The sequence below is a fragment of the Phyllostomus hastatus genome, unplaced genomic scaffold (assembly GCF_019186645.2).
Source record: "Phyllostomus hastatus isolate PE091 unplaced genomic scaffold, TTU_PhHast_1.1 phas_contig_148, whole genome shotgun sequence".
In the NCBI taxonomy this organism is placed as follows: Eukaryota; Metazoa; Chordata; class Mammalia; order Chiroptera; family Phyllostomidae; genus Phyllostomus; species Phyllostomus hastatus.
The window spans coordinates 2,603,943-2,630,914 of NW_025333607.1; the positions used below are offsets into that span (position 1 = coordinate 2,603,943).

Consider the following 26,972-nt stretch of genomic DNA (forward strand, 5'->3'; position numbering starts at 1 on the left):
GTTGGCAAGTGTGCTGGGTGCAGAGGAAAGCTGGCTGGTCCTGGTGTCCGGATGCCTGTGTGCCTCACCAGTGCCTCGCCAGTCTCAGACTGACTGCCCCGTGGAGGTGTACTAACATGGGTAGAATGCAGTGGAAACCATTTGGTTGAATTTTCCTGATGGAAGCAAACAGATCGCATTTATCAACTCTGTGTCATCGCAGCTCTAGTTTAAGAATTGACCATCTTGGCCCTGGCTGGTGTGGCTCAGTGGATTGAACACCAGTCTGTGACCCAAAGGGTCACTGGTTCGATTCCCAGTCAGGGCACATGCCTGGGTTGCCAGCCAGGTCCCTAGTAGGTGCCCGAGAAGCAACCGCACATTGATGTTTCTCTCCCTCTCTTTCAACCTCCCATCCCTTCTCTTTAAAAATAAATAAAAATCTTTAAAAATAAAAAGAGAATTGAGCATCTTGTCTTATGAGGAAGTGAACAGTAAATAATTTAGGCTCTGCAGGCCATACAGTCTGTGGCGGCTGCTCAGATCTGCCTTGTGTGGCAGTCGCGGCAGAGACAGCAGGTAAACACGCAGACCTGGCTGTGTGTCGGTGAGCAAGGTGTGCAGAGCAGACAGTCCTTTGGCCGTGGCCCACAAGCCATATTTTGCTGGCACCTGGTTTAGTTATTAAAGACTTCACATACATAATTTGAACTAATGTTAATTATATCAAGTTGGAAACAGTGTTTGGGAAATTGCAGTGATTTAGAAAAAACTAACATTTACTTCTGTAGTGTAGACCTTCAGTTTAGTTTGTATTTCCTGTTTTCAAAAGGACTTGGGACACTCAAGATTTGTCCACTCATCTCTGAAGGGTTTAGAGCTTTGGACCATTACAGACAAAACCGTCATAAGGGACCAGAGTGCTGGATGGGATTAATAGTTATATCATGTCCAAGGGTCATCACTATTGGGATTTTGTCTCCAGGCTGAGCTCCCAGTCTTCCAGCATGATCCCTTTGGAGGTCTTTGCTAAAGCAAGCAAAAACATGTCAGTATAGTAACTATTTCCTAATACATTCTCCACATTTCAGATGGTGCTTTCTCAGCTATTGCCTATGATTGAACAACTGTTGGAAAAGATTGAGAAGCAGCCCACTGCTGTCCTGAAAGACGAGGCCACTGTTTTGCATCTCGCTCTGGGGAAATATAATGAATATTCAGCTTCTCTTTTACATAAGGACCCAAAAAGTCTGGATATATTTATAAAAGCTGCGCACACAACAAAGGAACTTTTTTCAGGGATGCCCACTGTACAAATTACAGCCCTTGAAAAGGTCAGTGATATCTTTCAGAAACTGAAGCACATGTGAGCTTGAAAAAAATGTGTAATGTTTTACTTGGAGAAGACAGAGTGGACTGCACATGTTTTAAAGGAATTTGATTTATTTGACCCGTTTTGCATAACTGAATGATATACGTGGGTCATTAAGAAGTTTTGCATTCTAACTGACAAAATCAGGGACAGTTTCACAGATAGAATAATAAAAAGATTGTTTTTGGAAATCAAGTTGGTTCATTGAGCTTAATGGCCTTTTTTCCTTCCTCCTCTAGATTACAAAGCCGTTTTTTGCAGCTATATCAGATGAAAAAGTTCAACAGAAGCTCCTGCGCATGTTATTTGACTTATCAGTGAACTGTAAAAATACCCATTGTGTTCAGACTATTAGCAGTGTTTTTAAAGGGGTAAGTTGCAAATGGTTTGTAATTTATTAATGTTTGTTCTCTTCGAAGTAACACATGTTTAAACATCCTCCATTGTACAATGTTTTTAGAAAGTCAAATGTAACCATTAACTAAATCACAGAGAGTTTGGTCATAGAGAAGTGCTTACTCAAAATGAGAAGTTTCCATTGATATTTTTAGTGTATGAACTATTATGGTTTTAACCAGGTAGAGTGTGTGTATTAGTTTGGATTTTCCTTGTGTGGGAGCATCTGCCTTTGTGTGCAGGGGTAGGAGTCTGCGTGTGGGGCCTGGTGTTCGGCTGGTCCCGCCTGCTTGTGCCTAACCTCAGGAGCTGTCTCGGGACGCATGTGCGATGACGCTGACCACCTGCTCATTGGTTTGAAAGTACACCGAAACCTAGCCGTGCATCAGAATAGTCACCTAGTTTTTCTGTTCTGTGTTTGGTAGGAAAATACATCCCAAAGGGTAAGAATATGGTGAAGTCTTAGTATCCTGATTCAGCATTTCTCGGAGTTTTATTATTATTTACTTAGATATTTCAGATAAATTAAGTGAAACAAAGGTGCAGAGCAACATGTATCATATTCTCCTGTGTTTTTGTTTTTTAAATCTTTACCCAGCTGTCCACATGTGGAACATTTCCAAATGAATACATAAGTTTTCAGTGGTGTTTACCTTTGGGCATCGGTCTGGGCTCTGGAGTCATAGGGAGGCAGGAAAGGGAGCTTTTCAGTGCATTTCTTCTAACCAGCGTTCACTGCTCTAATTTTACCCCGTGAATTGCATCACTAGCATTTTATTCCTTTTATTTCAGATTTCCGTTAATGCTGAACAAGTCAGGATAGAACTGGAGCCACCAGATAAAACTAAGTCCTTGGGCACAATTCAGCAAACGAGGAGGCAGAAAATGCAGCAGAAGTAAGCCGTGATTGCAAGGAGCACGTGCTGTTCCCAGGCCTTAAATGCTAAGAAACCCTTGACTTTTCCATGCCCATCATTGTGGCATAACAGGTATATTTTTTTCTTAGCACTGATAATAATTATTTTTCCAATTTTGTGTCATATCTTTCTCCCAGAAAATCCCAAGACCTGGAATCTGTCCAGGAGGTTGGAAGTTCTTACTGGCAAAGAGTAACCCTCATCCTGGAATTACTGCAGCACAAGAAGAAGCTCAAAAACCCTCAGGTGTTGATACCGACGCTTTTCAGCCTGCTGTCAAGGTAATGACCCTGCCTTTGGTCGAGGAGAGGAGGGGATTCTAAGTCCTCATTTTATTGAACATTCTCTTTTCTTGCTTCACTGGTCTGTAAAATTAAGAACTGTTTTTGAAAGATTAAAAAAAATGGTTGTAGGTCCCATTGCCAGTGCCACTCTCCTCCTGCACTGTGTGGGAAATAACCACTCACTCACCTACTTCCCTTAACTTTCATTTATGGATATATTTACTTTTAGGTTTTATTTTATTACATTTATTGGGATGACATTGGCTAATAAGATCATACGGGCAATATATGATCTCGGTGTTGTATTGTGTGTCCACCACCTGTATTTGCCCCTGTTACTGCCCCGCCAGCCCCTTTTTCTCTGGTAACCACCATCCTGTTTGCTGTGTCTGTGATTTTCACTTTCACTATCCCATGTATGAGCGAAATCATGTGGCTCTCAGCTTTTCTGTCTGACTTGTTTCTATTAGTACAGTGTTCTCAGGGTCCCTCCATGTTGTTGCAAATGGCGGTATTTCATCTTCTTGTGGCTTAACTTTCAGCACCGTGTCCCTGGAGCAGCATTGCTTGTATTTAAAGATACGGGTGACACCTACTCTGGTTTTTAGGTGTGAATTGTTAGATAGATTAGCCATAGCGTGTGCCGTTGAACCGTGGATGTGTTCTCTCATCTGAATGGTACAGTGATTCTGAAAGTCCAGACAGGTGGATAGAAATGCAGTAGAGAGAGGTAATCTGACATGAGTGCCTGCCTGTATGAAAACATGTTCGAGTTAGGAATCTTCCCTCTCGTGTACAGCCTTGATGTTTACTGTTGGTGTCTTAGCCATTCCTCATTTAACATGTGTCTGGAAAGGGGCCATTGGTACCTCACTGCTGTTGTACAACTTTCACATCCCATCCTTTCTCTTCCGGGGTCCTGCAGGTGTTTAGAACCTTTGCCACCAGAGCAGGGAAGCATGGAATACACCAAACAGTTAATTCTCAGCTGTTTGCTCAACATCTGCCAAAAACTCTCTCCAGACGGCGGGAGGATACCAAAAGGTACGTGTGGGCATTGGTGCTGTGTTGGAGGGGAAGGGCGGAGGACTTGTCCATGTCGAGTAGAACGGTGCCTGCCACTCAGAGGTTGCTTACTTCTCACCACTCTAGACATTCTGGATGAGGAGAAGTTCAATGTGGAGTTGATCGTTCAGTGCATCCGCGTTTCAGAGATGCCTCAGACCCATCACCATGCCCTGTTACTTCTGGGGACTGTGGCCGGAATATTTCCCGTGAGTACTAGTGGCAGAGGATGTCAGCAGACACTTCTGCCGTCTACGGACACGCAAGGGTGCTCACTGTTTGAGGCCAGTGGACTGGGGGTCTCACGGTGCGGGTGGGTGCCCAGCCCCGCCTCTCACTAGCTGATTTTGTTGAGCTTCAGTTCCTCTTTGGAAAGTGGGAGTTACCAGTAGCCTTCCTCTCAGGGTGACGGTGAGGACACCCTGGATGGTTTAGCCATCACTGAGCATGGTGCCCGGCCCACAGAATGCTCCCGTCAGTGGTAGAGTCAGTGTTGTTGGGAAAAATCGCTGCTGCCATCAGTCCTGAGACAGCTTTCAACCAGTGACTTAAGACAATTCATTTGATTATGAGCTACCTCAGCTAAAGAGATTATGTCCCTCAAAGAAGTACATCTTTTAAAGAAGTTTGGAGAGATCGACATTACTTTCCTAGTGGAGATTTATGTCAGAGGTTCTCAACCTGGGGTTCTCCATGAGTGCGAGGGTGTCTTTTGATCTGCTGAAGTCATGTGCAAGGTGCTTGCGCATGGGATGTTTTTCCCTTGAAAGAAAGTCTGTAGCTCAAAGGGGATTATAATCCAGAAATGGTTGAGAATCATTGATATTTTTCCATTGTTTTTATTGCAGTATAATTTATGCCATAAAATTCACCCGTTTAAAGTGTACTATTCAGTGGTTTTACTCTGTTCACAAGGTTGTATCACCATCATAATTATCTGCTCCCGAAACAGTTTCCTCATCACCAGTTAGCATGCACTCCCTCTTCTCTCCCACCCCCCCCCCATTGTCTGTAAGTGGAATCACACCATACGTAGCCATTTTTGTGCCTGACTTCGTTCATTTCGTTAGCATAGTGTTTTCAAGGTTCCTCTGTGTTGAAGCTTGAATCAGTATTGGTTGAATAGTATTACATCTGTATATGAAGGGCATTTAAGCTGTTTCCACTTTTTGGCTGTTACAGTAAAATTATGCTGTAGAGGGCATTTGTAAATGAGGTTTTGTGTGCTCATGTTTTCAGTTCTCTTTGGAGTGGAATTGCTGGGTCATTTGCTAATTTTAACTGAGAAAATTCCAGACTGTTTTCCAAAGCAGCTGCATTGTTCTGCGCCCAGCAGCAGTGTGTGAGGGTTCTGATTTCCCGCACCCTTGCTCCTCCGTGTTGTCTCTGTCTTATTGCAGGCCTCCCAGTACGTGCAGAGGGGTGTCTGTGGGGTTTGCACTCCCCCGATGACTAATGATGTGGAGCATCTTTTCTTGGGCTTACTGACTGTTCACTTACTTTGGGGAAATAATCCTCTGCCCATTTTAAAACTGCATTATTTCTCATTGCTGCGTTGTAATGAATCATTGATATTTGATACGTTTAAAATAGAAAATGTTGACACATATATTTTCTTTCAGGATAAAGTTCTGCATAACATTATGTCCATTTTTACGTTTATGGGAGCCAGTGTCATGCGTCTAGATGATACTTACAGTTTTCAAGTTATTAACAAGACAGTGAAAATGGTTATTCCAGCACTTATTCAGGTAAGATGTCTTTAGACTGTCATTATTTTTTAAGTTTTACGTGTAGGATGAAATTCGAGTAGTAGTAAATGAATGACATTTAAAAGCCTTTCTGAAATTCTCGGTATCTGTGCCTCTTAAATTTTAGATGGTGAAGCTAAGAAGTAATCTAGGAGTTAATGTCTTTCCCAAGAATATAAATGAATGTGTATTCTACAAGGGTATAACCGCAGAAGTATCTTGACGTGATTCTGACGAAGTGAACTGACATTTGCTGTGTATTTCAGGGCTTTGCATCATTTTGGTAATACCCTTGTGTAGGTCGATGAAGATAGGAAGCTTTAGAGCTACACTGGCAAAGTTGTAAATGTGCAGTTCAACAGACATTTACCAAGCCGTCTCTAAGAGCCAAGTGCTCACAGAGATGAGTGAGACGTAGTCTCTGCCAGTAAGGAGTGGACAATTTGAAACTAAAAAGTGGCCTCGGAGATGAAAGAGGTTGGTCATCTACTTGAGTTTTCTGTTTGCCTCCATTGTTGTTGGTCTTATGTTACTGATCGACCATTCCAGGGATGACCGTATTCAGCACTGTCTCCTTTTAATCTTGGTATTAGACTGGTATTCTCTGTGTCAAACACGTCAGCGAGTTAGGACACATGTATTTAAAAAAGAGAAATAACTGTCCTGATACCGTATCTGCCGGTAGAATAGGTAAGTGCTGGAGAGGCCAGGCTGACCCCAGAGCTGTGGCAGAAACAGCGTGGAGTGGGGCGCAAGAAGGGTTGGTTTGCCGGGTGAGGCGGCAGAGCCGACGGTGGCACACGCAGAGGCACGGCCCAGGAACGTGCTCAGGGTGCGGGGACTGGAATGTGGTGACCTGGAGGAGTGCAGAGAGCTGAGACGGAAGGGGGGCGCCGGGGTGTGCATTCATTCCCTTGTTCATCGGGCAGCTCTTCGTGAACACCAGCACCAGACTAGAGCCGATTGAACCTGTTCTGAGGGAAACGGGGCCCTTGGCCTTTCTGTGCTGCTTGCTCAGCCTCAGCTGGACCCTTTCCTCTTGAGCACAGCACAAATCCTGCCGGGTCTTTGCAGCTTCTCGGACGTCCAGAGAGCAAGCAGACTTGCTCTCGGTGCCTGGCGTTTGACGTCCACTTCCTGTCGTCATCTATCCACACGCATGTCTTGTTTCTGATGAGTCTCCTTTGGGGCAGGGCTCACACTTTGCGTTCCCCTCAGGGCCCAATAGTGCCTGGGATATGATTTATACTCATTGAATGTTTACTGATCGGCCTTTGATTATGCAAATTCTTTCCATAACGTGGGTACACATGAAGACTTGCCCTGTCCTCCTAAAGCCTGTTCTGTTGGGGGTTACTTGTTTCTACTCACCGACCCTGCTTCCCACTCTGCAGTCTGATGGTGGAGCCTCTGGAGAAGTCACGAGAAACGTGGAAGACATCGTAGTGAAAATCATGAGTGTGTTTGTGGATGCGCTGCCCCACGTCCCGGAGCACAGGCGCCTGCCTGTCCTGGTTCAGCTTGTTGACACGCTCGGCGCAGAAAGATTCCTCTGGGTTCTCCTCGTCTTACTATTTGAACAATACGTCACTAAAACAGTGCTGGCGGCTGCCTATGGAGAAAAGGTCAGAATATAGGGTGGGGATGAAAAGGAAATGATGTTTCACACAGGTTTTGTAACATATTCAAGCTTAAATAGGGCTGGCAATGTTCAATGCACATTGCTTAACAGTGTTTGCTCAGAATGCTTTTAAAGGTGTCTTTGTCATTCTTGAAAATAGTTGGCAGAGCCCACGGCTCTGAATTCCTCAGTAGCAGCAGACATCTCCTGGGGGTGGTTTGACGTTCCTAAGAAGCAGGCCTGGTGTCATGCTGGGTGGTTCTGCTTTAAGCCCAGCAGAGCACAGCTGTAAGTGATTAAACTCTGTCCCCTGACAGTGGTTTTGAGCGCATTTCCCGGGGAAGGGGAGGTGTGTCAGATTGCCGAAATCAGTGAGACGCAGGTGATTGCTTTGAGTAGCCCTGTTGGGACAGGGGAGGATGGGGCCTAGGGGTCGGGGCTGTTTGCAGGGGACTTCACAGAACTAGACCCACTCTCTGTAAAGCTGTGTCCAGATCTGCCGGAAATCACAGTGCAGACTATCCTGGACTTATGCCCCTGTGTTTCTCACAAATGGGCTTTTTAATGTAAGGAGCCCAGCAGCTCATTCCTCTGGTGATACTTGTGACCATAGGCAGTGACTTTGTGTCCTAAGAAATGTTTTTAAGATGTTTCCCTTATCTGTACTTACTGACAAATTTGATAGGCTCAGTGTTATTACCTTTGTCTGTTGTCTATACAGGATGCTATTTTAGAAGCAGACACTGAATTTTGGATTTCAGTCTGTTGTGAATTTAGTGTCCAGCATCAGATACAGAGCCTGATGAATGTCCTCCGGTACTTGACACAGCTGCCAGAGGAAAAAGAAGGTGAGCCTAAATACGCGGTAGTGACTGTTCGGCCTGAGAGCTTGGGAGACTCGGAGACCCCGTGGGGGATCCTTAGAACCCCAACAGCACCTTGAGGAGGGATTTTTCAAAGTGAGCCAATAACTTTTCATTTGGGTATCTGATTGTGTACTTCTTCAAATCTTTACAGAAAGAAAGGGTGAGTACTGTATTTCAGTAGGATGTCTGCTGGCCCTTCCTCACACATTGGCGTCTGTAGCTCTGTGCCTTTGCGCTGATGTGTAAGCTGAGGAGTGTTACCAGTGTCGAGGATGAATTATGATAAAATGACAGCAGGTTACCAGAGCCTTCTTAGTTGTATCTTAGCTTCCCTTTAAAATACCCGTGAAAACATTTACCAGAAGAGGAGCAGATGGCTACCACAGCAGTGGTAACTAAATATGAAGATTCTGCTGTGTGCAGGAGACTTGAAGAACATTTGCAGCACCAGTGACGGCTGCATGTGCTGCATGTTCTTGGTTCTCTGCCTTTCAGAGCAGAGCAGCAGGGCGCTTCCAGACAAGAGTCTAAGGACGCTGCGGGGATGGGTTTCTGTGTGGCCAGCCCTTGGCCCTATGTCCCCTGCTTGGCCAGGCAGTGACTCGCCTCACCTTACAGTCGGCTCAGGGACAGATGGGAAGGAGCCTAGAAAACTCTGTGTGGTGGTGACATGCTAAGGAAGAAGTCTCCATATTGAGTCACCCTGGGACTGTGTTCTTTAAGGAGCCCACCCTGGACCCCAGCCACTGCACCCCAATTCTTCTTCTTTAGTCCTCACCCAAAGATGTGTTTGGCAGTTTTAGAGAGAAAGTGGAGGAGAGACAGAGACTCACTCAGTGGTCGCCTCCCTTATGCACATCAACTGGGGATCGAACCCCCAGCTCTTTGGTGTATGGGATGATGCTCCAGCCAGATGAGCCACCCAGCCAGGGCCCAACCCTTTTATATTAGATCCATTTGAAATGGGATCCTGCAAGGTGTTAGGACATCTTCCACCTTTTAGAAATAAAAGTTAAAGACTTCAGTCTGTTGTGAGCCACCAAGTTAGTGCCTCTGAGGCTTCAGAGAGTGAGTGTGGGGCCAGCAGTCAAAGACTCCTTCGGTAATATTTCTGTCTTCCATTTCCTTGTCTCGTTGCCCTGGTTTTTCGTTCATTTCTCTTGGTAATTATATTCATGTCTTTCACTAATTTAGAAGAGGGAAGACTGGGTGTAATAGATTAACAAATACCTTTCTGAAAACTGCATCCCATTTGTCTGTATCTGTCCTGAAGATCGAAGATGAGTGTGGTGACTTGTTTTGTTGCTTTTCTTCAGAAACCGTCCCCAAAGCTGTGCCTAATAAGAGCGAATCACAAGAGGAGATGCTGCAGGTGTTTAATGTGGACACGCACACCAGCAAGCAGCTGCGGCATTTTAAATTCTTGTCAGCATCCTTTATGTCCCAGCTCCTGGCTTCCAATCATTTTATCCGAAAGGTGATGTGTTCTTTCATTATGTTTGTGATACAATGATTTTGCTTTTTCTAAAGGAACAGTGCTTAAAACTAGGAGAAAGAGCTTGGCAAAGATCATGGAAACATGAGGCATGCTTTTTAAGATAATAGGAGAAATAGTACAAATCACCGTAAAAAACCGTTTGGCATGGCCTGCTAAGGTTGTATTTCCATACCCTTGATGACTCAGCAACTCTGTCCTCAAGTGGCAGACACCCACAGAAATGCATGCCCGTGCATCTGGAGACGTTTGGGAATGTTCACCGGAGCCCAGAACTGGCAACATCCGAGTGTCCACCAACAGCAGACTGACAAAGTGTTGTCATAAAGGGACACACATGGGTGAGCCTCAGTGACATGCCACCTGACGGCCGTTAACAACATGACACTGAAGGAAAGAGGGCAAACACAGACAATGCATCCTCTGGTTCTAGCTCAAAAGCAGCGAGACACCTGTGTGGGTTAGAAGGAAGGGCGGAGTTTGTGGGGGGCAGGAGGGTTCTGAGGCTCCATGACATGCCGCTCCTCACCTGAAGGAGTGAGCTCTGTGCGTGGGACTTGCGCACCTTTCTGTGTGTGTGTGAAACTTCAAACAGTGAGTGAAAGGAGGAGACACAGAAACAAAATGAGGGACTAAAGAACCTGCGAGAGGAAGGAGAATGGTGACCAGGAACACTGGGCAGCTCCGCAGAGGACGTCTGAGTTACGTGCTGCTGTTACCTCCTGAGCAGATCGCAGGGGATCAGCGGGACTGGGCATGTGCCCGGGCACACCGGCATGTCTAGGAGAAAGGGCACATGCGTCACAAAGCGGTGTGGGGGGGAGACCTCTCCGACCACCACAGCTGGCACAATTTATTATCCACGTGGGAAAAAAGACAGTGTCACAATGTAAAGAAAGGACAGTTTTACACAGACTAAAAACTTCAGTGTGAAAAGGAATACTTAGAACTGTGAGAAGAAAATTGGGGGATATCACTGTGGCCAGAGAGTGGAGAAGGATTTCTTAAAAGCTTCAACTCAACAGAGAGCCACCATAAACACAGTGAAGTGAAAGCCACTAAGAGAAGATCACTGTGTTAAATCTGAAAGCATCAGTTTCCTTTAGAACGACTGGCAGAGCATGTGCATTCACCGGGCCTCTCACAGGGCCAGTAAAGGCACGAAAACGCCACCTTCCTGGTAAAAAGAACACAGTAGGTTAAACGAGATGCCCCTGTGACGTCCTGTTCATAGCAGGAGGTGGCAAGGCTGTGGGGACACAGGTGTTTCCGTGCACAGAGCTGGGTTCTGTGTGTCGTGAAAGTGTGGCCAGGTCCAGCCACATGGCAGGTGCTCAGTCCCCTTTCTTGGGCGTATGCACTACAAAACCTCGTCTAGATGCTCAGGGAGACAAAAGCGCTCTCGTGTAGCATTGTTACTGAAAGAAAGGACGTAAGCTAAATGTCTGCCAACAGCTGAATGAGTGAAAAAGTCGTGTATACAGAGGATACCTCATGTACTTAAAGTGAGTGAACGAGAGCAGCCCAGGTCCTGTAGATAGGTCTCAGAAATCCAGTGTGACCAGAAGAGTGTGTTGCGGGCAGCAGACTCAGGTTTGTGGGGACAGCGGGCTAGGGAGCTGTCCACAGAGGACCACAGCTGCACCCATAACAGGTGATCTTAAAATTGGGGGAGCTAAAGAAAGATTGGCATTTTGCAATGGGTAGGTATCAATAAATGATAATTGATTGCTTGGTACACTTTTTTGATCTTTATCATAGTTTACAAATATTACAAATACTTATAGAATATAATTAATGAGTTGTAATATAGTAAGGAAATTGGGTTATTACAGTATGATGGGGAGATCTGAGTCTGATTAAATTATAACATCAGAAGTCAGGTACCGTGGGAAGTGTGACTTGAGTAGTGTTAGAGCACAGGTGGCCGAATCTGGCCCACCACCTTGTTTATTCGGCCCGGCACGTTATTTATGCCCAGCGGCAGTGCCAAGCTCCTTACCCCTGGTTAAGGAGTAGTTACATTTACACAGTCCTCAAATTACATTCGGCCCTATGAAGGCAGCCGCGAGGCCGATGTGGCCCCCCATGAAAATGAGTTTGATGCCCCTGTGTTAGCGGTTTCGTTGCGCCCACTTCAAATGATTTTCTGTTACCAGCTTCCATACTGTTCTAATGATGCATTCTTTACAAATTAGGTAGTTGAAAGTGGTGGCCCTCAAGCTTTAAAAGGCCTTGAACAGAGGTACGTTACTTTTCTCTTTTCAATTCCTATTTGGAAATAACTTCAAACTTGTCAGAAAGCTGGGAGCAAAACACCCAGCACGCTCAGGAGCCTCCTGTGTTTCAGGCTGCTGGAAGCGGTCCTCGGCTACATCAACGCTGTCGCGCAGTCCGTGGAGAAGAACTCGGACCAGCTCACTGGGAAGTTCTGGCGAGCGCTCCTCAGCAAAGCTTATGACGTGCTGGACAAGGTAGGTCTGGCTTCTCCCCGTGTTCTGTGTTCGTTGCTGTGTTTATGTCATTGTGAAATGATTTAGCACAGCTTTACTTTAAGAATAAACTTAGCCATGGCTTCTCTTCAGATAATGTAGCTCAGATCTTTCTTGGAAAAGAGTCCCCTGATGACCAGAAATAAATTGGTCGGGAGGACAGTTGTTTCCCTATCCAGTATGGGAGCATGTGCCTCAATAAAGACCACGCTCTTGCTGTTCAGTCACATAATACAACGTAATGTTCCACTTGATTCAAGTAGAATGAGAGGAAGGTGCCTGCCAGTGGGGTCTGTGGTCTCTGGGAGGTATCGCTGGCCTCGACACCAGGACCACAGCTCCAAGCCTGCCGGAAGCGCTTGGCTGCACGGCCCCCAGCCGGTCCCTCAGTCTGAGCGCCAGTTCTTTTTCTGTGGTTTTTTTTTTTTCAGTAAATGGAATTAGTAATGCCTCCCTGAAAGGTTAGTGTAAGAAATAAATAAGAAAGTGTGTTTGAAAATGCCTGGCACCTGGCAGGTATACAGAGAAGTCTGTCAATTTGAGCCGATCTTCCTGTTTCCTAATTTCTGCCATTGTTAATGCAACGCTGCTCTCTAGGTCAATGCCTTGCTGCCCACAGAAACATTCATTCCCGTGATGAGAGGGCTGCTGGACAACCCGCTGCCGTCTGTCCGCCGGAAAGCGATGGATCTGTTGAACAACAAGCTCCAGCAGAAGGCGTCCTGGAAGAAGAAGACCGTAAGTGCAGGCGGAACGCAGACCCCTTCGCCTTCTGCGCTCTGTCAGAGAGCTGCGTTACCTGCCGTCAGTTTCTCCCTGGTCCACTCTGAATAGCAGATCGTTACCTGAATGTAGTGCTGTGATACGAGTGTTTTCAATGGGATAGTAACACTAACAGGAGTGTGTGCGTGTGTTCTAAGAGCTCTTAGAATGGAATTCCAGCCCTAATGGAATTCTCGTGTAATGCAGACCGTGCTGTGCCTTAGTTGGCTGGGGTAGCTCTAATCCACTCTCGGTCCAAACCGGTAGGCATTTTGTAGGAACCAGAAACTGGTCACGAGCACACGCATTGGCTTAGTGGCCAGCCCGTCAGCTGGAGACGGTTACCGGTGTGTGACCCAGTGGCTCGGGACCTCTCAGCCCGGCCCCCCTTTAGGCGGCCTCAAGCAGGGGCAGTGGAAAGTGGACTAACAGTGTGTTTGCGGCTTTAATAATTTTGGCAATTTTGGCTGTCCTCTTCAGGTTTACCATTTCCTTAACCTGGTTCCAGTCCTCCTGGCCATTGTGCAGCGTAAAAAAAAGGGGGCAGAAGAGCAAGCAGTAAACAGACAGACGGCTTTGTTCACACTGAAGCTTTTATGCAAGAATTTTGGTGCAGAAAACCCAGAGCCTTTTGTCCCGGTGCTGAACACTGCGGTGAGGCTGATCGCCCCGGAAAAGAAGGATGAGAAGAACGTCTTGGGCAGCGCGCTGCTGTGCGTGGCGGAGGTGGCCTCCACCCTGGGGGCCCTGGCCATCCCCCAGCTCCCCAGGTATGCGGGACAGGCCGGAGCCCTCACGCGGGGGTTCTGGTGCAGACTGGAAGAGAACTCCTGAGTGACTTTGTGGCCTGCCTCTAAGTGGAAGTCACATGAAATTAGACTTGCTAAAGGATGGGTCTTCAAACGCAAAAGCACAGTGTTCTCACTCACCTTTCTGATGTCCCTTGTCCCCAGTTTTCATTCCCTACTGACCAGCTGTAAATTGGGAGCAGCAGGTGAAGCTGCTCTGGTTGGGCCCTACTGTGGGGCACAAGAGAGGTGCCGCTGGCTCCCTCTGGGCCCCTGGCAGTGACTGGCTGTACAGCCTTGCAGGTCACTTTGCTCTGCTCTCTCTGAACCCGAGACAGTGCCCTCCTGGTGGAATTCCATGGGACAGAGCTCAGAAGGCTCTTTGCACAGTGCCTGACATGGAGCAAGTGCTGGGTCAGTGCTGCTGGCGCTGGGAGACGAGTAGATGGTTCTCTGTAGGCGCTGACATGCACAGGGAATGCCGTGGGGCCCTGGGCTGGACTTTTTGTAACGCGTGGTACTCCACTGTCCACTCTGTTCCTGCTCAGAGTTACTCAGACCTTGCTCTTTGATTCTAGCCTGATGCCTTCGTTGCTGACGACAATGAAAAACACCAGCGAGCTGGTCTCAGGCGAGGTCTATCTGCTGAGCGCGTTGGCGGCTCTGCAGAAGGTGGTGGAGACGCTCCCCCACTTCATCAGCCCCTACCTCGAAGGCGTTCTGTCACAGGTGAGCCCCCGTGACCACAGCTTGCTCTTCGGGGTAGCAGGAGAAAGGGGGAAATTACAAACTGAATGCTTTTATTTATCCTTTACATTTTTCGTTTCTGTTTGGCAGGAAGATTCTTACTTCTGAAAGAAGTACTTGTCATCCCTAAATGTGTGCTTGTTTTCTCCTCACTTCGTCATTTCTCCTGCTTACCCCGGACACTGATGTGGTGTCACTTTGTCACGTATACAGTGTCTCTTGCATTTGCACAACGTAGTTACTCTTTTTTTTCCCTGTGAGATACTGGGGCCGAGCTGGCAGAGCTGCCTTTATCACTTCTTGTAGGAACTGGTGAAACTGGCCGTGTGTTCCCAGTGCTGGAAGGTGCTGTGCTGAAGGGCAGGGGCCACGTGCGGACAGTGCAGGCAGGTGGCGTTTTCAGGGGGAAACGCCTGAGCAGGGCCCCTTGGGCTGTTCTGTTGAGCACTTGCCGTTCATGAGGTTGGGGGCCCTCACTGCCTTGATGTGAAGCACTTAACCAACCTACAGAGGCTGCAGACTGCTTGAAGCTCGCAGAGAGGCTCCTCTGCCTCTGGGTAGCTCGCTGGCTGTGTTAGCAAGGAAGAACTTGACTCCTCACGTGGTCTCTGGATTCCTGTCCTCTGGGAACATCTGCGTCTGGAGCTCTGTGTCCTCGCGCCTTTGATTCCCCCTCTCCCCACCCTGACACCCAGTTGGGGAAGTAGCATCTGTCTGCTGTCACCTGCAGATGTGCAGGGCTGGCTTGCAGAGGAACCCCTGTGATCGTATGTGCACCGAGCCCTACTCGGTCACTAGCGTTTGGGCTGACTTCCCACCACAGCACTGATATTTCTGAAAGTGGGTCAGACATTGACCACAGACCCCCATAGAGGCCTTGATCACTGTTCTCATGTCTCTGCAGGTGATTCATTTGGAGAAAATCACGAGTGAAATGGGTGCAGCCTCCCAGGCTAATGTCCGCCTCATGTCCCTTAAAAAGACGCTGGCCACCACTTTATCACCCCGAGTCCTGCTACCAGCCATCAACAAAACATACAAGCAAATCCAGAAGCACTGGCAGGTTAGGGTCCATTGGGTAGTAGATTTGGGGGAAGGGAGGTATGGCGCTGAAACTCTTACTTTCACTCAGTGAACTTTGGCTATTAAACGCTGGCGGGTCTCTCTGCTGTGTTATTGCAGAACCACATGGGCCCATTCATGAGCATCCTTCAAGAGCACATTGGGGTCATGAAGAAGGAGGAGCTTGCCTCCCACCAGTCTCAGCTCACCACGTTTTTCTTGGAGGCCTTAGACTTCCGAGCACAGCACCCTGAGGTCAGCTTATTTCTGTTCCTCCAAATCCTAAACTTGTTTGCTAAGGGCCAGAGAGAAACTGGGTGTGTGACCAAAATTACTTAGGTCACAGCTCCACCTAAGTCAGAACTCCACCTATTGAGTCACCCCTTTCATTTTCAGAGTGATCTGGAAGAAGTTGGAAAAACAGAAAGTTGCATCATTGAGTGCCTGGTAGCTATGGTTGTAAAACTTTCTGAAGTCACGTTCAGACCCCTGTTTTTCAAGGTAAGCTGCCTTCCTCCACGTCTCCTTTGCTCTCATGTGAGCAACCAGATGTGTGGGATAAAGTCCTGTGACTTTATCTCTGCAGCTGTTTGACTGGGCTAAGACAGAGGACGCCCCAAAGGACAGGCTGCTGACGTTTTACAACTTGGCGGACTGCATTGCTGAAAAACTGAAAGGGCTGTTTACTCTGTTTGCTGGCCACTTAGTGAAGCCTTTCGCTGACACCTTGAACCAGGTGAACATCTCCAAAACAGGTTGGTAGCTGACTCCAGTGCAGATGACACCTTGCTCCGTGGGCCTTCCCCAAGGCCCAGAAGCGCAGTGAGTGTAATGGGGGTGCGGGTTCCATTCTGCGGTGGGCTCCCAGGCCTCGGCTGCCTGGCAGCACAGTGAGAGCAGTCGTGAGGTCATTGCCTCGCTGGGGGGAAGAACAAAGTGGGCACTGCCCCGAGTTACTGCACGTGCCTTCCACACATTCAAACTGAGACTGCCGTACTGGCGCCGGTAAGCCACGCAGGTGACACACTTGTCACTGAAGTAGCCAGACTGAGGGCTTCTCGGCCGAGCCCGAGACTGAGCTCTGAAGAAGGACTCGCTCGTCTGAGAGGCCGTCCACTCTGTGTTCCGCCTTCTTCCTGAGCCTGCATCCTAGATCGGCGTACACTTTGGAGGTCCAATTGTGAAATAATAATTCTTTTTTTTTTCATGTTTACTCTCTCCCGTCTTACAGATGAAGCATTTTTTGACTCTGAAAAGGACCCTGAAAAGTGCTGCTTGCTCTTACAGTTCATTTTGGACTGTTTATATAAAATCTTCCTTTTTGACACCCAGCATTTCTTGAGTAAAGAGAGAGCAGAAGCCTTGATGACGCCTCTGGTGGATCAGGTAAGCAGACAGATCTGATTAGATGGGAGCCGTCACCGTTATGTTTCTGTGGGTTTTAGGCCGGCTAGACTGACTGCGGGATTATTCCCCCCTTCCCCACTTTACCCCCTCCGGTGTTTCTTTTTTACAAAAATTTTATTTCAAAATCGATTTCTCATTTTTTGTGGATTTACATTTGAACTTTTCAAATGAAAGGCACAATGTAAAGTCTAGTGGTTAAGTTTTTAATTTTTTAGAACTGGTTCCATCAAGAATGTTTGAGGGTGTGGCCACCCTGGAAGAACAGCTCCCAGAGGATCTGCTGGAGGGAGGGGCCGCCGAGGGCTGAGGAGGTCCCTGTGAGCACCACTGCATGGGGAGAACATTAGAATGGGACGTGGTTTTTGAGTCTGCTAGTGTCATGAAGGATGCTGGAAACTTTTTTTTTTAAGATTTTATTTATTTTTAGAGAGGGGAAGGGAGGGAGAATGAGAGGAACAGAAATATCAGTGTATGGTTGGCCCTCACGTGGCCCCCACTGGGGACCTGACCCGCAACCCAGGCATGTGCTCTGACTGGGAATGGAATCCACGACCCTTTGGTTCACAGCCCGCACTCAATCCACTGAGCTCCACCAGCCAGGCCTGGAACAGTATTTATACACTGGGTGTTTTTTCAAGCAGAAATCAGCCCTGTTGCTCAGAGTCCATTTCTCACTCTCAATAGCTGGAGAACGAGCTGGGAGGAGAAGAGAAGTTCCAGGAACGGGTGACAAAGCACCTGATTCCGTGCATCTCCCAGTTCTCCGTGGCCATGGCCGACGACTCTCTTTGGAAACCACTCAACTACCAGATTCTGCTGAAGACCAGAGACTCCTCACCCAAGGTCAGCAGCTGCGGGTGTCCAACACTGGCACCCAAACAGCCATGCCACTGTCACGGCTGTGCAACCGTGGTAACTAGTGGGACAGACCGGGCTGCTGGTCTCACAGGACCAGAGTCCAGGCTGTGGTAGACAGACGTCTGCACCTGAGGTTTCAGGTTTTACTTCCAGGTCGTTCATGAACAGCAGCAGTCCTTTCCATGGTGTGTGTGCCACAGGCACTCAGACACTTTCTAAATGTGGGCTTTGAAAGTTCGGAAAGACTTAAAGTGCTTCCTCGTGCTTTTTTAGCTCCTGTGGGTGTCCCTGTGCCCCCGAGACAAGTGCTCTGAGCTCGTCCCCCGATGTTCCTCTGAGGGAGGGCGGTGTCTTGTGTCCCCCATGTCTCAGGCTTAGGGTCCCTCACAGTAACAGAGGGGGCGCGGCTGCCGGCACCCACTGACCAGCGGAGGTTCGGAGGGGCGGGGCTCCACCCTGAATCTCCATGTCTCCAACTAGTCGTCCTCCCAGCACCTCAGCGGAGAAGTCAGACCAAAGCAGAATTTATTATTTACTTATTAGGAAATAAGGAGAACAATGAGACTCTTTGGGCAAAGCCCCAAATTTTAAATTATAAGTTCTTACAAAATTGCATTAAATTTATTATGTTTTGATTGCACAATATCAAGAAAATCCCAATTGAACATACCTAGTTTCACATGTTTTTTTAATAACTCACTTTGCTGTATCCAAACATTCCTTAAATTATCCAAAATCAGAACACCAGCACACTCTTGCACTCTGTGAGTCACTGACACAGCCACATAGCTGTGTGTGTTCCTTGTCACAGTCAGGTCGTGAGAACCACCCAAACTTGATGAGACACAAAGGGTGTGTTTTTCACTCGGTGCCGAGATGAGAGCGTGACCCGAGCCGGCGGCCCCGCCCCTCACCCAACTGCCGGAGACCCCGTCAGGGCTCCAGGGCAGGCGCTCCTGGCACGGCCGGGGATGCTGTCCTGCCGGGGCGGCACCCACTGTCGGCCACGCAAGCTGGAGCGCTCCGGGGCGGTCAGGTTGGATGGCACGTTTGAGTTTCTGCGTGGCATTTTACTTCCTTGTTTTTCAAAGGAAAACGGTCTAAAACGCCTTCGAGGTAAAGGCCTGTGGTGCTGGAACACAGGTCAGGTTGCCTGTGGTGCGGACAGGTCCCAACCTGTGAAGTGAACTGCTCTCCTAAGGTGAACGTTGGGTGGGTGTAAACTGAAATAAACTTACGTGAAAGAACAGTTAGTTTAAAAAGACCTTGTCTCGAGTTACATATTAAGGTGATGAGCTAAGCAGTGCGTGTATGCCAACCTTCACCTTGTAATGCCCTCAGGTTCGATTTGCTGCCCTGATCACCGTGCTAGCGCTGGCTGAGACGCTGAAGGAGAATTACATCGTCCTGCTACCAGAGTCCATTCCTTTCTTAGCTGAACTGATGGAAGGTACCTGTCTGGGAATTAGTAATCGCAGTGGAGTTCCGTGGAAATGTGCCCAGTCTTAGTGCAAATGTGGATACAGTGTGATTAGCCCTGGGCTCGGGACCTCTGCCTGCTCCCGGTGCAGACTGCAACGGTGGGGGCTGAATTCCCGTCTGGAATAGGGGTGGGGGGAAGGTGTTCAGAATGACCTTTCCTTCCCCTTCACCTCACATGTGAGTAACTTGGTCCGCAGGTGCAGGGTTCTTAGGACAAACTGTCCAGGGCCCTTGGGGCTGCACAGAATTAGCTCCGCATTAACGATGGCCAGCGTCCGCTCGGTGCTGCGCAGGGATGGCCCTACTGTCCTCAGCACAGGATGCACCATTCCGTGTCTTACACAGGAAGGACCTAGAGGCTTACAGGGGATTAAGTGATTCAGTAAACTAAGAGTGAGTGTGTCCGCTGGGTGTGATCTGGGTGGAAGTCCAGGTGTGTGCAGCATGCACGTGCACGTAGTGAGAAACGGTGGTCGGTCCGACTGAGTGGTAAGCAGGGTGGTGGAGGCAGGTAGGCTGACACTTCTGTGCTCGCGATCCTCTGCTTACCCTGCAGAGTGCGGTAACCTTTGTTTCTTAAACCTGGAGCGTGGCATCACCAGGAAGTGGGAACTGTCATGTTGGTGCCTCTGTTTGGGGTTCTCTCTTACTCAGCTTCCAAATCTAAGACAGGAGGGATGGGGAGACCTTGTGGGTGCCCTCTGCTTCTTTGATGTGCTTCCCTCCGTCTTCTGACAGAGTGCCAGAGGCGGAAGACGTGTGGAGGCAGGCGGGTGGGGATTGAGGCAGGAAGACTGACTCATCTTACTCCGATTTTCAGACGAATGTGAGGAAGTGGAACGTCAGTGCCAGAAGACGGTGCAGCGACTGGAAGCCGTCCTGGGGGAGCCGCTCCAGAGCTACTTCTAGAGCCGTGGTGGCGTCTTGCTGTTTCCTACTCTGTTCAGAGTTCATGTTTATATTTTTATTCTGGGGTGTTTGGTACCATGTTTCTTTTGGTGCTTTAACACCCACGTGGACTTTACAAAATTCCCGCCTTGTCTGTATTTCCATTCAGCCCCTCCTAACATCTGGATGGCACTGCAGAGAGTAAACGATAGCGGTGGTTTGATATGGGCAGCCCCTGACGGTGGTGGCATTCCAGACGTGTGTGATGTCAGCACCCGAAGCTGACGGGGCCCCGCTCAGACTGTGAAGTCCTGACGGTTCTGTGCAGGAATGGCTTGTGCACGTGGTGTCCACGTCAGAGATCACACTCAAAGTAGTGAATGGCCTGTACTTCGAGAAAATGAATTATTGAGCCTTCAACAAGAATGCTTTTGAATGCAAAGCCATTTGGATTTGTACTTTTCATTCTGGGCAGAAACACCAGCCTTGACATCTGTGCGCCCCTGGAGGGCAGCAGTTCTGCAGTGTACATCTGACTCAGGACTAGTCCCCTTTGTCCTCCCCTCAGTCCGTGCGGGTGCTGGAGACCGGGCTGCCTCGGGAGCTTGGTCCTGGTCGGGGTTGCAAAGCACGAAGGATTCTAAAAATGACTGGGCAGCAGCACTGTCAGCCTGCCGCTGGGCAGAGGTAGTGGGAAAGTACTTCTGGTGCCTTCTCTACCCCCCACGCTCCCCGGCCTCCAGCCTGCCTTCAGTCCTGTGGCAGGTAGTGCTGCAGCCCACCGGCCAGCTGTGCAGGTGAAGACTCGCCGCCGGGACAGGGGGAGGAACAGAGGCGTCGGGGCATCCTCTCCACAGAGCGGCCCCGAGGTCAGCAGGGCTGCCTGTCCCATGTCACAGCTAGAGAAACTGATGGTCCTCGAGGAGGAAGGTACCAGCGGTTCCCAAACTGGGCATGTCATGCTCTGCGCCCAGGATCGAGAGGGCCCCAGGCCTCCATCATGGTGACAATGGGAAGGATCCCTATGTCCCAGATCCCAGCACTGTCATTGCCCCTGTGGTGACTCTATACCTGCCCCCTGCTTTGGACTTGTCCCCACCCAAACGTGACTCCTGTCCCTCCTCCATCAGCACCGTGGTGTCTGTAGATTAGGGACCATCAGGGCTGAGGCAGCGGGGAGAGATGACAGATTCATTCCTTCATGCCACCCTCTCAGCAAGGACCACAGAGTGCCTGGGACCAGGAGGGCCAGCGCTGTCCCAGGGCACCACACAGGCAAGGCCCCCACGGCACAGGGTGCCAACAATTTTAGGAAATGGGGGGAGGAGGGACAAGACAATTGATTGTTCCTGTAGAGGGGTTTGGACAAGAGGGAAGGTTCCCTGCTGCCTCCTGCCACTACCTGGAGGCCAGGTCACCTGCATTTGCTGACACCCTTCAGCTGTGAGATGGGCCGACACCCACCCACCCACGTTGTGCTGAGGTGTCTTCTCAATGAAGAAGGGGTTCATGTGAGAGGGAGGCTGTGCAGGTCACACAGTTCTTGTGACGGTCACCACCTGTTTTATGGACGTGGGACAGGAACTGGCAGAGAGGAAATGAAGAGTTGCTCCAGGTGTCCAGAGAACCAGAAACTTGGTTCATGCGGGAGGTGGTGTCGGGTGAAATTACAATGTGGTTTCCCCAGAGATAGGGATTAACTCGCTGGGGTGCCGGCTTTGGACAGAAATCAGTGGTGTCATCAGCCCGGGGGAAGATGTGAGGGCCCACCCTTGGGCTGCTCTCTGGGAAGGGGTGGGGACCGGCCTGTAAAGGTGGCCCTGGGCGCTGCTCTGGTCTGAGCTCACTGTGGCAGTCTCCCAGAGCCTCTCAGTGACACGGACCCCTGAGGGCACGTGGCCTCTGCACAGCCAGGTCCAGCCACACAAAGGAAACAAGCACCCTAGGCAGGGCAGGCAGGGAGTCCTCTCCCGTCAGTCCTGGGCCAGCAGCTCTCTGGCTCCCGGGTCAGTCTGGCTCCAGTGGCTTCCTGCTATAGTTGGGGGCACCTGGGCCCCACAAACACCACGGGCCCGAGAGAGGCAGCTCTTTGTGGGTCTTTGCAGCAGCAGCAGCAGCAGCAGCGGAACCGTCAGCAAGTCAACGGACACTGGGGCCTGACACCCTCCACTGTGCCCGTCATTCCTGCTTCCCGTGCGCGCTCCCACAGTGGGGAGCCCACAGAACACACGCTGCAGGACGGCTTTCTCGGGTTTGCTCGCTAGAGCCCGCACTACTGCTTAGTTGTCGTCATTCCATCTTCGGAAGGAACACCTGTGCCTCCTCAGAACTGCCTTCGCATTTGCTGGTTTTCTGGGAGGCAGCATTTCCCAGGAAGAACAGCGCTGCTCTGTGGACAGCCATGTCCACCTCTCCGGATTCCCAAGTCCGCTTTCTCAGTCCCAGGGACACTGACCAGACACCCGACACCCTTTGTCCCTGAGGTTACTGAGCCAGTCAGGGTGCCCTACCACTCGCTGCTTACCAGGCAAAACCTCCAAAGACAGAGCTTGGTGGAAACGAAAGGAATCTTTCATTTAACAGTCAGCCCTGCCTGGTGTGGCTCAGTGGATTGAGCGCTGGCCTGAGAACCAAAAGGTCACTGGTCTGATTCCCAGTCAGGGCACGTGGCAGGGTTGGGGGCCAGGTCCCCAGCTGGGAGCATGTGAAAGGCAACCAAGGGACATGTCTTGCACCACCATTTCCCTCCCTCCCTCCCCCACTCTAAATAAGTAAAGTCTGAAAAAAAGCAACAAAACAATCTAATAATTTGGAATAATGGCAAGTTTTTGCCTAAAATGTCTGGGTAATGAAAGTAGGGGGAAAGAAAGGGTATGAGATCAAAAATAGCTGTTTAAATATTTGTCATTACAACTACTGCATAGATTTAAGAACAAAATCGCACAAGAACTAAAAGCCATTCTCAGTGCTGGCTCCTAGACTCTCCAGCGTCGATGGAAATAATGGCAGGTTTCTGCCTGAAGGCCTGTCTCCTCTGAGACACCCACAGCAAAGTCACCCTGTCACTCTCTGCCAGCTCAATTCAGAGTTGCGCTGGGTACCTACTTTCCCACCCCAAAGTGTCATAAATGGTGGCTTAGCTGGTCCCCAGTTGCTGTTGAGGTTCAAGCATCCTTTGGAGTCTGTGCCCTGGGCCTCTGCTCACAGGCAGCACTGGCCACAGTTGGCAGCACCCCTGCCGGGGGAGAGCAGTGAACCAGAAGAGTTTGCTTTTCAGCATGTTCCTGTCAAAAATGCTCTCCCAGAACCCCACCAAAAGACAGTAGGAGTGTCCAGCTTTCCCACCGAGGGGAGCCAGAGTTGGCCGTTTTTGCAGTTCCCCTCTTCTGTTTTTGCAAGGGGACAGTCTCCAGCCAAGCATGGGCAGTTCAGGCCCCTCCCCCAACTCTGCAGGGGTGTGTCCCCTCCCCTTACACTAACACTTGAGGGTCCCTTTCCCCGGGACCCTTAAGGGAACCAGGAGTGGAGCTGATGTCCAGGGGAGCGGTCGGGCAACAGACCAGCGAGTTGGGGCCTTCAGGAGGGCCCCCCAAAACTGCAAGCTCCCCCCACGGGCCAATAGCCACGAGCACACAGCATCTGAGCTGCCCCTACTTCCAGTGGCCGCAATTCCTGGTCCCCGAGTAAGAAATGGACGAGAGCTCCAGGAGCTGAGATGACCAGAACCACCACAGCCCCGGGATGGGAGTCCCCCGGCCCCGCTGGAGGCAGTGCCTGGCAGGTGGGTGTGAGGTGAGGGGTTGGGAGCCTGGTGGGTGAGGGGCTGGCCTGTGGGGGACGGGTTGGGGGACAGGTGTTGGGAGGCAGATCCCGGTGTCCACCGGGTCTGCGGTCAGGACCCGCTCCCTTCATGAGGCAGCCCAAGAGCGGCAACTGCATCTAGCAACCAAAAATTGACACGCAGGTTTTGACCAAAAAAAAAAAAAAATACTTTTTTTATTCATGAATTTTTGGGGGGATGTCCTAAAGAGGTTGAAGAAATCATACGTTTACAGGTTAATGAATCAGCTTTGTTACAAAAATAAAGTTGCATGAAACCCGAGACAAGCCCTTCACTCCTGGACTCACTCAACGCATGAGGACCCCCAGCTGCTTACTGAGCGGCCCGGCAGCACCTGGGTCTGGGGGCGGGGCCTGCACGGCCCACCTTTCGGGAGCGGCGAGGGGCGAGGAGACAGGTGAGCAAGGATGGCGCTGTGTTTGGGGAGACAGACACTAGAGCCACGAAGGAACCAGACCCGGCGGTGTGACCACGGAGTGGTGGGGACGACGCCGGGTTCCACCTGCCGCCTCGCGAAGGGCATCATCAGGTGGCGCGGCGCCCCCGCCCCCCGGGGAGCGCCGGCGGGGCTGAGGGTCAGAACGCGGAGGCGGATCCCCGGGGCTACACTCCCCCGGAGGCTCCGGGAGGCCCGGCCCCTGCCCAGAAGGAGCGGGCAGAATCGGCTCCTTCCAGGACAGTTCCCTCCCGTGTCCCCGCCTCAGCCGCCGCTGGCTTCCAGGGGCCCCTGAAACCCTTTGTCTGTGGCCCCTTCATCCAGCCTCAACTGGCACCTTGGCCCCCCTGGCTGACAGGGATGGTGGGCAGGACCCCTCTGTGACCCGCCTTAGCACTGTGGCCCCTCCTGGTTCTGTGACCTGGTGCCGCCTGATACCAAGCAGTGCTGGCCTGGGGCCTCTGCAGAGACTCCCCAGCAGCAGGGTCAGGGAAGGGCTCCCCAAGATCTCGTCATATTCAAACCCAGACTTGGCTGTTGAGGCAGGCAGAGAGGGCCACGTGGAGACCCCGGGAAGCCACCCCCAAAGTGACAGCACGTGCCCCCAGGGCGGGGCCACCAGGCCGGCCAGGGTGCAGGGCAGGGGGTGAGAGATGAAGGGCCCTCGGCTGGGCTGGAAATGCCATCACAACCGTGAAGGCTGTGGGCACAAGAATCACGTCATCTGATTTATATTTTTTAAAGGTGACGCTGTGATTCGACATTTGAAATCATATTTGAGATGCGCCTTGAGAGCACAGGTAGGGTTTAGACAGATGAAGACAGAGAGATGTGCTCCAGGGACAGACACCTGGGCCTGGGGCCCGGAGGCAGGAGACGTGAAGACCCGAGACCGGAGCACAGGCTCCAGAGAGTCCCGTGAGTGAGCGGACACGGCAGGGAAGCAGGACACTCTCCACGGAAGGGACAGGGCAGGGGGATAGGGGAGCCCCAGTGGAGGGACAGGGCAGAGGAAATAGAGGACCTTCCATGGAGGGGGCCGAGTGGGGGTGTAGGGGACCCTGCATGGATGGTGCAGGGCGGGGGGATAGAGGGCCGTCCACGGAGGGGGCAGTGTGGGGGATAGAGGGCCGTCCATGGAGGGGGCAGTGTGGGGGATAGAGGGCTGTCCACGGAGGGGGCAGTGTGGGGGTTAAGGAATCCTCAATGGCTGGGGCAGAGAGGGGGAATGGGGATCCTCCAAAGAGGTGGCGGGTGGGGGCATAAGGGGACCCTCCATGGAGGGGAAGGGCAGGAGGTAGGGGATCTTCCATGGAAGGGGCAGATTGGGGTTGGACCCTCCATGGATAGGCCAGCTTAGGGGTGATGGGGACCCTCCATGGAGGGGCAGGGTGGGGGGTAGGTTTCCCACCTTGGAGGAGACAGGATATTAGGGGAACCTTCTAGCAGGGACAGTGCTGGGGGATAGAAGATCCTCCATGGAGGGAGCTGGACAGAGGGTGTAGGGGACCCTCCATGGACAGGGCTGGGTGTTAGGATAACCTCCATGGGGGAGACAGAGCAAGGCAGGCGTATAGGGGACCTTATAGAGGAGATAGGCAGAGGTTTTAGGGGACCCTCCATAGACGGTTTGGGGTGGGTTGCCAGGGAACCCACCCCCTCCACAGAAGGGACAGCATAGAGGAGGCAGGGGAATCTCCAGGGAGGAGGCAGGGCAGGGGGTCCATGGGACCCTCCATGGATGAGGCAGGGCTGAGGGTGTTGAGGACTTTCCATGGAAGGAGCAGGACAGGGGGTCCATGGGACCCTCCATGGAGTGGGCAGGGTGGAGGGACAGGGGACCTGCCATGGACAGGGGAAGACAGGGGGAATAGGGGACCCACTGGGAGGGGACAGAGTGGGAGCATGAGGACCTTCCATGGAGTGGCAGGTCACAGTGTAGGGTTCCCTCTTTGGAGGAACCGGGGTGGGGGGTAGGGGACCCTCCATGGAGGGGACAGGGCAGGGGGTCTATGGGACCCTCCACTGAGGGGGTGGGGGACATGGTGACCCTCCATGGAAGGGAAAGATGGGAGGTAGGATTCCTTCCTTGAAGGAGACAAGGGGAGTAGGGGTCGCTCCATGGAGGGGGCAGTGCAGAGCAGAGCAGGTAAGGGACCCTCCATGGAGGGAACAGGACAGAGGATGTAGGGGACTCTCCACAGAGAGTGCAGTGTTGGGGGTAGGGGACTCTCCATGGAGGGAACAGGGCCAGGGGGTAGGGGACCCCGCATGGAGGGGGAGGGTGTGGGGTAGGGTTCCCTCCTTGGAGAAGACGGGGTGGTAGGGGTCCCTCTATGGAGAGGACAGTGTAGAGGAAGTGGGGGACCCTCCCTGGAGGGGACCATGGAGAGGGGATAGAGAATACTCCATGGAGGGGGCAGGGCATAGCTGGTAGGGGACCCTCCGTGATAGGGTAGGGTA

The 26,972-nt window shown here is 50.8% G+C and overlaps 1 protein-coding gene across 2 annotated transcripts in view; it reads left to right on the forward strand.

Annotated features, from left to right (window-relative positions):
- Window positions 1-22,866, forward strand: part of HEATR1 (HEAT repeat containing 1) — a 49,752-nt gene extending 26,886 nt beyond the window's left edge. For both annotated transcript variants that reach the window (XM_045861026.1, XM_045861034.1), the window contains exons 23-45: window positions 1,071-1,313; window positions 1,591-1,722; window positions 2,540-2,643; window positions 2,802-2,945; window positions 3,874-3,992; window positions 4,101-4,222; window positions 5,636-5,764; window positions 7,159-7,389; window positions 8,107-8,233; window positions 9,568-9,728; window positions 11,945-11,991; window positions 12,097-12,220; window positions 12,836-12,976; window positions 13,481-13,770; window positions 14,367-14,517; window positions 15,440-15,598; window positions 15,718-15,852; window positions 15,994-16,098; window positions 16,184-16,352; window positions 16,829-16,983; window positions 17,689-17,847; window positions 19,204-19,312; window positions 20,165-22,866. In XM_045861026.1, coding sequence (XP_045716982.1) covers window positions 1,071-1,313; window positions 1,591-1,722; window positions 2,540-2,643; window positions 2,802-2,945; window positions 3,874-3,992; window positions 4,101-4,222; window positions 5,636-5,764; window positions 7,159-7,389; window positions 8,107-8,233; window positions 9,568-9,728; window positions 11,945-11,991; window positions 12,097-12,220; window positions 12,836-12,976; window positions 13,481-13,770; window positions 14,367-14,517; window positions 15,440-15,598; window positions 15,718-15,852; window positions 15,994-16,098; window positions 16,184-16,352; window positions 16,829-16,983; window positions 17,689-17,847; window positions 19,204-19,312; window positions 20,165-20,253 — 3,345 coding nt within the window. In that variant the 3' untranslated portion in view covers window positions 20,254-22,866. The remainder of the gene's footprint in view (window positions 1-1,070; window positions 1,314-1,590; window positions 1,723-2,539; window positions 2,644-2,801; window positions 2,946-3,873; window positions 3,993-4,100; window positions 4,223-5,635; window positions 5,765-7,158; window positions 7,390-8,106; window positions 8,234-9,567; window positions 9,729-11,944; window positions 11,992-12,096; window positions 12,221-12,835; window positions 12,977-13,480; window positions 13,771-14,366; window positions 14,518-15,439; window positions 15,599-15,717; window positions 15,853-15,993; window positions 16,099-16,183; window positions 16,353-16,828; window positions 16,984-17,688; window positions 17,848-19,203; window positions 19,313-20,164) is intronic.
- Window positions 22,867-26,972: the final 4,106 nt, after the last annotated feature.